Source organism: Nerophis lumbriciformis, linkage group LG10 (genome assembly GCF_033978685.3).
Source record: "Nerophis lumbriciformis linkage group LG10, RoL_Nlum_v2.1, whole genome shotgun sequence".
NCBI lineage: Eukaryota > Metazoa > Chordata > Actinopteri > Syngnathiformes > Syngnathidae > Nerophis > Nerophis lumbriciformis.
This window is the reverse complement of record NC_084557.2, coordinates 30452164-30466481: the sequence shown is the minus strand read 5'-3', so window position 1 is coordinate 30466481 and position 14318 is coordinate 30452164. Positions and strand designations below refer to the sequence as shown.

General features: G+C 38.1%; 1 protein-coding gene across 2 annotated transcripts in view; it reads right to left on the bottom strand.

The window, feature by feature from the left end:
- calb2a (calbindin 2a) overlaps positions 1 to 14318 on the bottom strand; it is a 68631-nt gene that overhangs the window by 40366 nt on the left and 13947 nt on the right. Inside the window, exons 2-5 of one of the 2 annotated variants that reach the window (XM_061969860.2) lie at positions 7992 to 8068; positions 7821 to 7910; positions 5406 to 5486; positions 437 to 493 (exon numbers count right to left, since the gene is read on the bottom strand). In XM_061969860.2, coding sequence (XP_061825844.1) covers positions 437 to 493; positions 5406 to 5486; positions 7821 to 7910; positions 7992 to 8068 — 305 coding nt within the window. The remainder of the gene's footprint in view (positions 1 to 436; positions 494 to 5405; positions 5487 to 7820; positions 7911 to 7991; positions 8069 to 14318) is intronic. The other variant, XM_061969861.2, reaches the window with a different exon arrangement.

The following is a 14318-nucleotide window of genomic DNA, read 5'->3' as shown; positions in this document are numbered from 1 at the left end:
GATTATTTTTATTGATGTGCACCACTAAACAGTTGGACATTAAAAGAACATAAAGCACATCCATCCATCCATTTTCTACCGCTTGTCCACAAATGTATTAGAAACAATATGTATAGTGCAGTAAGGGCAGCAATTCAAAATCTGTGATAGAAATAATGGTATACAATAATAGAAAGACACACCGTGATTTAAATATGACTGCAAAGACAATGTATGATCATTAAAGTTTAGGGTGAGTGTCCTGTTTATAAGTTTAAGTGGGCAAGAGGGATGAGAAAAATACAACATTTATAGTATTGCCAAAGACCCATAAATACAATGTTTTTATTCATAAAATTAATAATAAAATATATATTTTTTTATTAATAAATGTATCATTATAATTTAGTTACATTGTTGGATTGGCAATTCTATTTACATAAACATGAGAACGCACCTTCAGTTCATTTGCTTCGATGTAGCCACTGCGGTCTGTATCATATCGCCGCCACGCCTACAAGAAAAGAAACCCACAAAAAAACCTTAATAAGTTATGAACTTTAAAATAAGATTTTTCAAATTACCTTCAATACACAGGCGGGGCAGCAAAAGACAGAAAGATACAAGCACGGCCGGGACAGGCTTTTTAATAAATGTTTTAATCCTGCAGCTGTCTATGTCCAAAGAAGGGTTCCTTGTCAAGATGGATGGTCTTGCTCCTTCCCCATCCCCCCCCTCCTCCCCCTGTGCACCCTTCTCCTCTGCAGAGAGGAGCCACAGCGGTCTTATCCATTATACATGACCCTGAAAATAGAAGGTCCTGCTTTCTCATTCTAACCCTTTAAAAATCTCTTTGCTCACTTCCTCCTTCAACAAAGACTGATTAATCCTCCTCTCTTGTTTTATGCTCTCAAACTGTGGCTACCAACTTCCCATCGACATTTCATTAAGTTTCCTCTGTGATTGTTTGCTATCGTCCGTCCTTTTTATCCTTCACATATTCTCCTTCCTCCCTCACCCATTTCATTATTCTTCTCAATGACAGTGAGGAGAAGGACATAATCTTCACTGTGTGCAATTGGTTTCTAATTGGATACAGTCTTTCATTGTTGCAGATCTAACACAGAATCTGCCAGTGTTTTATCTTCAGCGAAAATTTGGTGAAATAAATTATTTCCTATTCCTTGTCGCTTTCAACACTCTGAAGAAAGCTTTGTGTGAGTTATAGAATGATTCATTATTCATACTGCTCATAGCATCAAACGTCTTTACACAACACTTTGGTTAATAAACCCATTTGTTGTAAATGCGTATCCCTGCGAAAGTTAAATGATATTATCAACCTTAGGTAAATAAATAATATTACCAATTCTTCAAAAATCCACATTCTTGTTGTCTTTTACACCCATGTGATACGGCACAATAATCAAAATCATGTGGCCCATGTGTCCAACATGTTTTGGAATATAAATACAGAATATTTTCATACATCCAATTAAATGAGAAGGAACCTGAGACTCTGGCAGGCATGCACAATTGTTTTGCATGAAAGTGATATGGCAGGCTCATGGTTCATGCAGGAACATTTGCATGTCTGTTTTTTTATATGTCTGACAGGAACCGGACTAACAATATACACAAAACATTGTTGATATTTGTTTGGCCTGTCTCAAGACCCTTTAGTGTTTGATAAATCGATGAATGTTTTCCTCCTGTCTTATAGGGGAACATTATCACAATTTCAGAATTGTTAAAACCATTAAAAATCAGTTCCCAGTGGCTTATTTTATTTTTCGAAGTTTTTTTCAAAATTTTACCCATCACGCAATATCCCTAAAAAAAGCTTCAAAGTGCCTGCTTTTAACCATCGTTATATACACCCGTCCATTTTCCTGTGACGTCACATAGTGATGCCAACACAAACAAACATGGCGCATAGAACAGCAAGCTATAGCGACATTAGCTCGGATTCAGACTCGGATTTCAGCGGCTTAAGCAATTCAACAGATTACACATGTATTGAAACGGATGGTTGTAGTGTGAAGGCAGGTAGCGAAAACGAAATTGAAGAAGAAACTGAAGCTATTGAGCCATATCGGTTTGAACCGTATGCAAGCGAAACCGACGAAAACGACACGACAGCCAGCGACACGGGAGAAAGCGAGGACGAATTCGGCGATCGCCTTCTAACCAACGATTGGTATGTGTTTGTTTGGCATTAAAGGAAACTAACAACTATGAACTAGGTTTACAGCATATGAAATACATTTGGCAACAACATGCACTTTGAGAGTGCAGACAGCCCAATTTTCATCAATTAATATATTCTGTAGACATACCCTCATCCGCGCTCTTTTCTTGAAAGCTGATCTGTCCAATTTTGGAGTTCATGTCAGCAGGCCAGGGAAGCTAGGGTCGATATTCTTCTCTTGATCATCTTCGGTGGCATAAAGGACGGTGTGAGCCAAGACATCCAGGGGGTTTAGCTCGCTCGTCTGTGGGAACAAACTGCCGCCATTGCTTGCCGTGCTACCGAGGTTCTTTGTCCCTGAATTGCTCACACACTCCGGCAGATTCAATGGGGTCTGGCGGCAGATTTCTTTGACTTTATCGTTGGAAATGCATCTGCTTTGAGTGTCGCAGGATATCCACACATTCTTGCCATCTCTGTCGTAGCATAGCTTTCGTCGGTAAAGTGTGCGGAACAAACGTCCAATTTCTTGCCACTTTCGCATCTTTGGGCCACTGGTGCAACTTGAATCTGTCCCTGTTCGTGTTGTTACACCCTCCGACAACACACCGACGAGGCGTGATGTCTCAAAGGTACGGAAAACAGTCGAAAAAACGGAAAATAACAGAGCTGATTTGACTCGGTGTTTGAGAAAATGGCGGATTGCTTCCCGATGTGACGCCACGTTGTGACGTCATCGCTCCGAGAGCGAATATTAGAAAGGCGTTTAATTCGCCAAAATTCACCCATTTAGAGTTCGGAAATCGGTTAAAAAAATATATGGTCTTTTTTCTGCAACATCAAGGTATATATTGACGCTTACATAGGTCTGGTGATAATGTTCCCCTTTAATATTTTACACAATATTGCTTCAAACCAGCTTTATGATTTATATGAATATTATATTAAAGTCCATATAAGCCCTACACACACACACATAGGTCTGGTGATAATGTTCCCCTTTAAAGGGAGGTACACCAACAGTTTATTGAGTGACTAAAACGGGTGAATTACTACTAACTGACTGTTACCTCTCGAAAGTGTCTTATCATTTTACTGTAATTAACAGCTTTGGACAGTTTGGCTGTATAGTGGTGCCTTGACATAGAAGTGTGATTTTTACCTTGACAGAGCTAAAGTACACATTTGCTGATTTTTGTCCTTTTCAACACACTTTATTTTCTTTCACGCTCTAGGCTGGCATTATCATAGCCTTTATTGACTCCTGGTTCGTCCGTAAGGTGCAGATTGTAAGTTGTATGCCCGTACTGCTTCACCATGTCATGTTTATTGAGGATCTTTTTTTCTTCAAAGCACATCATCTGCTTCTTCTTCTCCATACTGTCCAACCAACTGACTTTCTTTAGTCCAATAGTTGGAAAACCAAAGTTTTGTATGTCTAGCAGGCTGTTGCAAGCTAAAACTAACATGTAAGTAAGAGTAAGACACCACATGTTGGGTGATCTTACGGGGTTCACCGTGGCATTTGCTACGCGAACTAGGTATCTAGTTCTATCTCAACATTTTGCTCGCAACTTAAAACCCAAAAATAAGCCGAGAGAATTCGTAGGTTATGGCACTTGTAATAGGGATGGGTTTTGGAATTTGGTACTTTTGAAAGGCACTGACGGAATTCCGTCTGTACTGCCGGGTATTGATCCTCATACAATCAAATGATTCCAAATTCTGATATCTTTTATTGCACGTGATGTCACGTCTGGTTGCAGACTCGGCCGGCTCAAACATTTGTTAGTCAAACAAGGACTCAAGCAGCACTCAGTCGGACTGCCTCTAGTTACAGTAATGTTGTAATTTTCCATGTCAACAAAGCAAGCATGCTTGATAGAACACACTCAAACTCATACTGCACTCACATACTTGTTTACATATAGTAAGGCTCCACCTTTTAAAATGTGCTAGCTTGATGCTAATTTACATTCGATTTTCTATAGACATGGTACTGATTAGCATTAGCAATTTTACATGGCGATTTAAATAGCTCCAAATTTAGTAATGAAAACTACAACTAAGATGCACGTTACATAACAGCTGGTGTGTAATAAGTATAATACTTACAGTATAAACACTTTGTAAGGCTCAAAAAAGACTAGAGTTCAACTTAGACTACATTCACGCTGGAGAGTAGGACGTCCAATTCTGATTTTTTTGTCAAATCCGATCTTTTTACGTAGTTGTTCAGATTGTAAAAAAAAAAAATGTGATGTCTAATGTGAAAGCAAATTGACCTGCATGCAGACTTGACGTCATGACGTCACACGTGCTGCAGTGTTTACGGAAGTAAACATGGCTCCAATTATAGAAGGTCTTAGTCCTGGTGCATTTGTGGCAATTTCAAAGATTTTTTGCAAACAAAGTCAACATTTTGTGGACCAATTTATACACGTAAAAGGTTAAGAAGGAAGAGAGCAAGCATTTTGGCTGTCGCAGTTTGACATTTGCTTCGACATCTGCTACGAAGAGCGACAGGAGTGGTGGAACATTGACGTTCCACCAACAAAGTTGACCAGAGTGCGTTATGAAGTAGTCAAAGAGTAATAAAGTAGGTTACTGTATCATGTTTACAAATACATGATTTCTCTCTGAGCAGGAGATGATTTTGCCGACAGCAATAAATACAGACCTACTCAAGATAAATGTAAAAAACAACTTTTGCTTCATAATTGAAAATGTTGAAGCTTTTTTAAACTTAATTTAGATGCCCTCTGCCCTCCTTTCTTCTGTGGTGTTTTATTTGCATGCCCAAGTCCAGTAAAACTGCTTCCCGCCCACAGTGCCCCTATTGCGAAAAGACTGCCATTATTCTGATACCGTAAAAAAAAGAAGCAAAACTGACAAAAAAGAAACAAAATCGTAAAAAAGGGAAGCAATCATAAGAACAATTTTGAAACACACAAAAACAATAAAAGTGTACAAAGATATGAATATTGGCATCGAAAACATCCACCAAAAATAAAACAAATTCAAAGTTAGTATTTATTTGTTGCCAAAACTTGTTTTGGTGCGAATACAACTTTTTGTACAATGTCTTTTTTTTCCCGATACCAAATCTTGCCAGATTGTAAGTAAAAAGGGTTAACTGTGCTGTAAATTTTGAGTAAGCCATCTAGCATAACAGACAAAGAGCAAAAGTTTTGCATTAGACTAACATACTGTACTTGCTTAAAAAAACACTTACCACCATGAACTCAGCACTGGAACTGACAAACTGTCTGAAGCAGAGTAAGAAGTTCTCTTCAGTGGGGAGAATCTGGGCCAGCTAGAGAGAAAGCGAGACAGGGAAATGGGAGTGATGACAACAAAAGATAGTGGATGCTTTCTGTATTTTTGACTGTAAAGTTTCAAATGGGTGAGTGACTTTTACATTAATAATACAGTATACTATTACCTATGGACGATGGCCGAGAAAAAAACTTTTTCAAAATCATGTTTTAACCAAGTTCCCTAAGTTTGTTGAAGGATTAAACATATATATATATATATATATATATATATATATATATATATATATATATATATATATATATATATATATATATATATATATATATATATATATCTAAAGGCGAATGACGATTTATAATGAGAACTGAGAACCGGTAATTCATTTGGTAAGCTACATTTGTAGCCACAGCTTCCCAGGGGTAGACTTCAAATTTCTGAAAAATCGCTATAACATCTGAGACACGCCATCACCGTTGATAACAATATTGGTTAATTGGCGTGTCTTTGATTTGTATTGCTATAACATTTAAATGCTAAAAAATATTTAACAACGTAATAAGTTTTTAAACAATATCTTGTTAAATTAGAATATGTCATACTGTAGTCTGTAGTCACTCTTTAACCTAATAGGGATGTAACGATACACTGTATAATAATAAACCGCAATAGAACTCCCGACGGCTAGTATTATTGTTTTATATTGAAATTATCGTAAAACTGTGATGAATAACCACACTTTTATATACTAACAGACTGTTGACACAGCTCATTCACTGGAGAAACAAGCCATTGAACTGTGCGCAGTGAACCTTTTGTTTCATCTGACCACAGAACTTTCCTCCAGAAGGTCTTATCTTTGTCCATGTGATGTCAGATGAAACAAAAATTGAGCTGTTTGGCCACAATACCCAGCAACATGTTTGGAGGAGAAAAGGTGAGGCCTTTAATTCCAGGAACACCATCCCTACCGTCTAGCATTATGCTCTGGGCCTGTTTTGCTGCCAATGGAACTTGTGCTTTACAGAGAGTAAATGGGACAATGAAAAAGGAGGATTACCTCCAAATTCTTCAGGACAACCTAAAATCATCAGCCCGGAGGTTGGGTCTTGGGCGCAGTTGGGTGTTCCAACAGGACAATGACCCCAAACACACGTTAAAAGTGGTAAAGGAATGGCTAAATCAGGCTAGAATCAAGGTTTTAGAATGGCCTTCCCAAAGTCCTGACTTAAACGTGTGGACAATGGTGAAATAGCAAGTCCATGTCAGAAAACCACCAAATTTAGCTGAATTGCACCAATTGTGTCAAGAGGAGTGGTCAGAATTTCAACCAGAAACTTGTGGATGGCTACCAAAATCGCCTTATTGCAGTGAAACTTGCCAAGGGACATGTAACCAAATATTAACATTGCTGTATGTATACTTTTGACCCAGCAGATTTGGTCACATTTTCAGTAGACCCATAATAAATTCATAAAAGAACCAAACTTCATGAATTTTTTTGGTGACAAACAAGTATGTGCTCCAATCACTCTATCACAAAAGAATAAGCATGGAAGACATTATTGGAAACTCAAGACAGCCATGACATTATGTTCTTTACAAGTGTATGTAAACTTTTGACCACGACTATATATATGTAATTTTTTTTTATTCTGTTCATTTTGTTATTTTGCACAAAAAACATTGATTATTGAACACTTACTTTCCTATGTATTTGTATAATTCCAAAACCTGCACATTTAATTAAATTCTGATTAAGGTCAAGTTTAAAAATCAATGTGTGTGGAATGTCATCAGGTCATATAATCCAAAAAGGTTTAATCGAAGCAAATGGACTCTTCTGAATAAAGGTCCAGTTGCCTCCATTCAGTCTTTGCAGATAGCATAAAACTCTTTTCAAACATGCAAAAAAGGGAAAAACAATCAGGTCCACCAGCCCCACAAGGTGTCCCTTATTTTTTTTCATGGAGTTGGCAACCCCTGCGTTACATAAACTTGAAGCGAAACGCCTCAACACCTGTTTTTTTCTTCATCGTCATCATCATCAACAAAACTTGGTTACAATATTTCAGAGTGTGTGCACATTCAACAATACCGTGATAATAATGATAACCGTGATTATTTTGATCACAATAACCTTGATATGAAATGTTCATATAGTTACATCCCTACTGACACAGAAAATGAATACATGTTGTAGTTCTATACTAAAAAACATATTTTGTTTCATTGTGATGATTGCTAATTCAGGTGGCATGTTCCTATTGTATGATACAGCCTACTTGGTTAGAAATGTTTAGTAAGATAACTGGTTAACTGACAAATTATTTGAAATCTTTCCAAATAGTCAAACCACATCCAGTCTTACCTCGGACATCTCAATCCTCCCGTCTTTGTTCTTGTCAAACTTCTGCATGAACTCCTTCATCTTTTCTCTGAATGTTGGGTTTGATGGGTCCTGCGAAACAGAAGTTATTTAGAATGAACGCGGCGTGTGTAAGTGTTTGCAGTGTGTTAAATGCTTGGCTACTTAACTCACCACGCCAGCTCCTCTCCGGGCTGTTTCCAGCTCCCGAAAGAAACCCTCTAACTCCTTCCCTTCGATAAAGCCATTACCTTGGAGTTATAGAACATACAATTAGGTCCTGAAATATTTGGACAATGATTGAGTTTGACCTTTACCAATAAAATGAACTGAAAGTGAAACAGTCATTGTGAGTATGACGTGATGACTGTTTTTTCTTTCTACATTTAAAGGCCTACTGAAATGCAATTTTCTTCTTTAAACGGGGATAGCAGGTCCATTCTATGTGTCATACTTGATCATTTCGCGATATTGCCATATTTTTGCTGAAAGGATTTAGTAGAGAACATCGACGATAAAGTTCGCATCTTTTAAGCGCTGATAAAAAAAGCCTTGCCTGTACCGGAAGTAGCAGACGATATGCGCATGACGTCACAGGTTGTGGAGCTCCTCACATCCGTACATTGTTTACAATCATGGCCACCAGCAGCGAGAGCGATTCAGACCGAGAAAGCGAAGATTTCCTCATTAATGTGAGCGAGGATGAAAGATTCGTGGATGAGGAAAGTGAGAGTGAAGGACTAGAGGGCAGTGGGAGCGATTCAGATAGGGAAGATGCTGTGAGAGGCGGGTGGGACCTGATATTCAGCTGGGAATGACTAAAACAGTAAATAAACACAAGACATATATATACTCTATTAGCCACAACACAACCAGGTTTATATTTAATATGCCACAAATGAATCCCACATAACAAACACCTCCCCCCTCCCGTCCATATAACCCGCCAATACAACTCAAACACCTGCACAACACACTCAATCCCACAGCCCAAAGTACCGTTCACCTCCCCAAAGTTCATACAGCACATATATTTCCCCAAAGTCCCCAAAGTTACGTACGTAACATGCACATTGCGGCACGCACGTACGGGCAAGCGATCAAATGTTTGGAAGCCGCAGCTGCATGCGTACTCACGGTACCGCGTCGGTGTATCCAACTCAAAGTCCTCCAGGTAAGAGTCTCTGTTGTCTGAGTTTTCCACAGGCCAATGGTAAAGCTTGACTGTCATCTTTCGGGAATGTAAACAATGAAACACCGGCTGTGTTATCCGGCACAACAGTCAGGGGGTGCATTCTACGGCGGGGGCGCGTTATCCGACACAACATCTGCCGCAATACACCGCTTCCCACCTACAGCTTTCTTCTTTGCTTGTTCATTGAACAAATTGCAAAAGATTCACCAACACAGATGTCCAGAATACTGTGGAATTTTGCGATGAAAACAGACGACTTAATAGCTGGCCACCATGCTGTCCCAAAATGTCCGCTACAATCCGTGACGTCACGCGCAGGCTTCATCATACCGAAACGTTTTCAGCTGGATATTTCGCGCGAAATTTAAAATTGCACTTTAGTAAGCTAACCCGGCCGTATTGGCATGTGTTGCAATGTTAAGATTTCATCATTGATATATAAACTATCAGACTGCGTGGTCGGTAGTAGTGGGTTTCAGTAGGCCTTTAAAACACTACCTCGTGGTCTGTATGTAATAATGGTGCTTTGGTCAAAATTCTGAAGATTTTGTTTTACAGACCATCTTCAAGCCGCTTTCTAACTGTCTCTTTGTGGCTCTTATTTAAGTGCAGAGGACCTCCTCCAAGCCAAGCCTACTTTGACTGTGTCGCCACCCCATCAGCCATGTTGTAGTTTTTAGCACTTATCATTTGGGGCAAGTTTGGAAGAAGGCAAGATTGTTACATAAATATCTCAGGCTCTGGTCGGGACTTATGCAAATCCCAAATACTCAAAAACAGGTACCACTAGGTAAGGAAGTTGTTTTTGCATAATAGGATCCCTTTAAGAGGTTTCACATACAAATGTGCCAATCAAAGAGTGTTTGGATAATTGACATGATTGTAGAAATTCCAATAATTTTCAATACTTGGGTGGAAGATCGATGACCCAAGCCAAGAACCAGTCACTCTGGTGGACCTTGTTTATGGCTAATAAATGCACATAGTAAAGGGAGCCAGACCACTAAGACATTTATCCTAAAAGTGACAGGAAGCCGGTGGGACGATGTCAACACAGGGGTGATGTGCTCACGCTGCTCGTACCAGTTATTAGGAGTACAGCTGCATACTGGACCATCTGAGAGCAACGGATGGGAGCCTGCTGCTTAGAACAGGGAGTTACAATTGTCCAAACAGCATGTGATAAAGTGGAGAACTCTGTCAGAGGAGCTGGGAATTATGGTTTATTACCGTCAACAACAGGATCTCTTCTGCATAGAGCACATATGGTCACATTAGGTCTCATGTGGGCATCTTGCCAATGATTCTAACAAGAACCTTGTACCAATAACACGTTTACTTCCCTCCCTGATCAATCGATTAACCTATGAAATGATATAATGCAAAGCAATCACTGCCCATACTGAGAAGCTATTTATGGAAAATTGCTTATCTAGGATTTTGAAGGTGATGATCTATAGGTGGCTTCTCCTATTCCATAAAGGTCGATGCAGTTGTCAGCAGGGGTTGAGGCTCGGGGGGTTCTGGTAAATAGCAGTGACGTGCGGTTTTTAAATCTTGTTTATTTTTCTCTAATCAATGTTAATTCAGGTTGCCTGGTAGGAGGATAACTAAATGAAGAAAATAATAATTCACTTTAAAGAGAAAATGTGGTTTTCAAAATGTCTTATTCAAAACTACCAAGGAGCGTGGTGAGTGTATTTATGTGTTAGTAACAGGGATGTTCAGATCAGAGATTTATGCTGCCAATTTCTATACTGATCATCCTTGAGTGAGATCGGCTGATACGAATACTGATACAAGTCACATGTATTAACTACATTTTGTAAATGTATTTATGGTCAGTGATATTGACAATTTAACAATGTCAAAACATGTTTTAAACTACTTCCTTATTCTCTTTTATTATATACAATTGTTTAAGCAAAACAAAGTCAATAGCAAACAATAACTAAACAAAACAAAAACTACCGTATTTTCCGCACTATAAGGTACACCTAAAAACCTCCAATTTTGTCAAAAGCTGACAGTGCGCCTTATAATCTGGTGCGCCTTATATATGGACCAATATTGAGCCTCCAACAGGTAAAAGTTTCAATCAATCAATCAATCAATCGCAACTACGGTAAGCAGCTGCCAACTTAATTTTCCCCCGTAGAAGAAGAAGAAGCGCGCGGTGCATGCTGGGATATATGACTGCGCGAGGCGTGACGTTTGATTTCCATTTGTTTGTTTTTGTAAAGACCCCAAAATGGCTCCTATTAAGAGACACGCTTATAACGCAGACTTTAAACTTAAGACGATTAGTCACGCAGTAGAACACGGGAATAGAGCAGCAGTGACACTGACTCAATTAATGACTTCGCCCAACTGTTTAATTTGGACACTGAAGAAGAAGAATTCGAGGGATTCGTGGATGAGGAATAACTTCATAAAGTGAGCTTTACATGTTTATTTTGTGTGTTGTGTTGTGTGACTAACGTTTGAGCAACGTTGAGTTATTGATATATTGTTATTGCTCTGCACTATTTCGAGTGTTACTATATTGTGATTGCACTAACGTTTGATTTACCGTAACAGTATCACTGCTTTTTACGTGTTTATTGAATCAGGGAAAAGTTCCCCTCCACTATGTGATATAAATGTTGCATTACATGTTATACCTTGCTGTTGTTAAAAGATAAACAAAACACCACGTCACTGACTTTACCTCAGGGAAAATAATAAAACAGCTGTTTATTCATTTTGGGAGTGAACAGAGTTGTCAGAACGCTGGTTTGTAATCTATTAATAAAGTTTGACTCACCTATCTGACTGTTTTGTTGACATTCCCTTTAGCGCAGCTCCATTTAATGGATGCATAACGTAACCCCAGCCTCTACTGTAGCGTCTATTCTATGCGCCTTATAATGCGGTGCGCCTTATAATCTGGTGCGCCTTATAGTGCTGAAAATACGGTACTATCTACTACTCATTGAAATAACTTTTGCCCTCAAATTCCTACTGTGTTCAGTAACTTATTCTCAGAATTTGTAAACATTAACAAAAACCATTTAAAAATGGTTTATAGTGCATTGAAATATCAACCTAATCACTCTGGCAAAGATCATATACCGATATAGTATCATAGGTGTCATATGTATCGTGTACTGACTGTGACAATTCTGACACACTAACCGTTGTTGTTATATTATCTTCTCTCTGGACTCTTATTCTTGGTAATTTCCTTTTAATAACTGCTTAGTTTCTGCTGTAATGCAGTTCTATCTACACGTCTTAAACTTTCCTATTCACTTATTTATTGGTGTTATAAATAAATAATGATAAATGGGTTGTACTTGTATAGCGCTTTTCTACCTTCAAGGTACTCAAAGCGCTTTGACACTACTTCCACATTTACCCATTCACACACACATTCACACACTGATGGAGGGAGCTGCCATGCAAGGCGCTAACCAGCACCCATCAGGAGCAAGGGTGAAGTGTCTTGCTCAGGACACAACGGACATGACGAGGTTGGTACTAGGTGGGGATTGAACCAGGGACCCTCGGGTCGCGCACGGCCACTCTTCCACTGCGCCACGCCGTCCCTATTATTATTATTATTATTATTATTATTTCCTGCTAGTTTAGCGGCTATCTTAGCTTAGCTATTAGAATGCCTACTCTTGGCTTGCTCTTAGTGTGTAAGGCAGGGGTCCCCAAACTTTTTGACTCCGGGGCCGCATTGGGGTAAAACAATTTGGCTGGGGGCCGCGCTATATATATATATATATATATATATATATATATATATATATATATATATATATGTAAATGTGTGTGTGTGTGTGTGTAGATATATATATGTATATGTATATGTAAGTGTGTATATATGTGTGTGTATAAATGTATATGTCTATGTATATGTCCATGTATATATATATATATATATATGTATATGTGTATATACAGTATATATGTATAAATGTGTATATATATATACAGTATATGTAATGTGTATGTATGTGTATATATGTGTCTATATGTGTGTGTGTATATATATATATATATATATGTGTGTGTGTGTGTGTGTGTGTATATATATATTTATATATATATATATATATATATATATATATATATATATATATATATATATATATATATATATATATATATATATATATATATATATTCATACATATATATTCCTTGCGCACTAATTGACTTAAAGAGTGCACTTGCTGCATGTCACGTTATGGTAAAATGCATTTTTAGACAATATGATTTGCCTGAGTGGCTAGGAGACGGTAGAAAATGGACTAGTAAGGACAGATTAAAAAAAATAAAAAAATAAATAAATAATAATAATACAAAAAATAAAACATTTTTAACTTGGGACTTCCCGCGTGCCGGGTTTTGGACGCTGGGGGGCCGTATCCAGCCCGCGGGCCGTAGTTTGGGGACCCCTGGTGTAAGGTGTGACAATGATACTTAAGGTATTTAAAAAAAATGCAGTTTATTTGTCGTAATAGAGGTGATTATTACCTTAGGAGCGCGGCTCCACACTATGTATGGAGATATACAATTAACTGCTATACAATTAACTTTATCACAAAAATCGTCCGATACTGATCGGTGGCCCATTGATCGGCACATCCCTAGTCAGTAAGAGCTCAAGTATAGCTTTCACAATTTGTTTTACTAAATAGTAGTGCTGTCAAATATAATACTTTAACTCATACACTTAATCACAAAACGTTATCGCATTAATCATGTGTAAACGCAGATTAATTGTGCTATTTATTTTGACCACACATACTCCTTTATCTTAATCGCAGATGGTTACTCAAAGGCGCAGCAGTGTGCATTACGGTCAGTTTTTAGGTCAATCCATACATCAGTGAAGACGAGTGGACTCGCTGGGAGATTTCACTTCACAACACAGAACTTTTACTCAGATAAAACTATTTTAAACAAATACATGACGTGCATTGAAGTAAAAACATTTAAAAAATGTTCTTGTATGTCATTTTGAAAATAAATTATATGACAATAAAGTAATTTACTGTGATTAATCGTAATTAATCAAAATGCAAAAATTTGATTAATCTGATTAAACATGTAATTGGTTGACAGCCCTACTAAATAGTTTACTGACTGTTTCAGTTGCTGGCCATGACCATTACTTAACGTCACATCTTATAAATATTTCTTGTTTTTTCCCCTGAGAGCAGTCATTCAGAACACAAATGATTGTGCTCCCTTCACCCAGGTAGTATATGTGAATGTGTGCCAACATCTTTTGAACGAGCCTGCCGAAT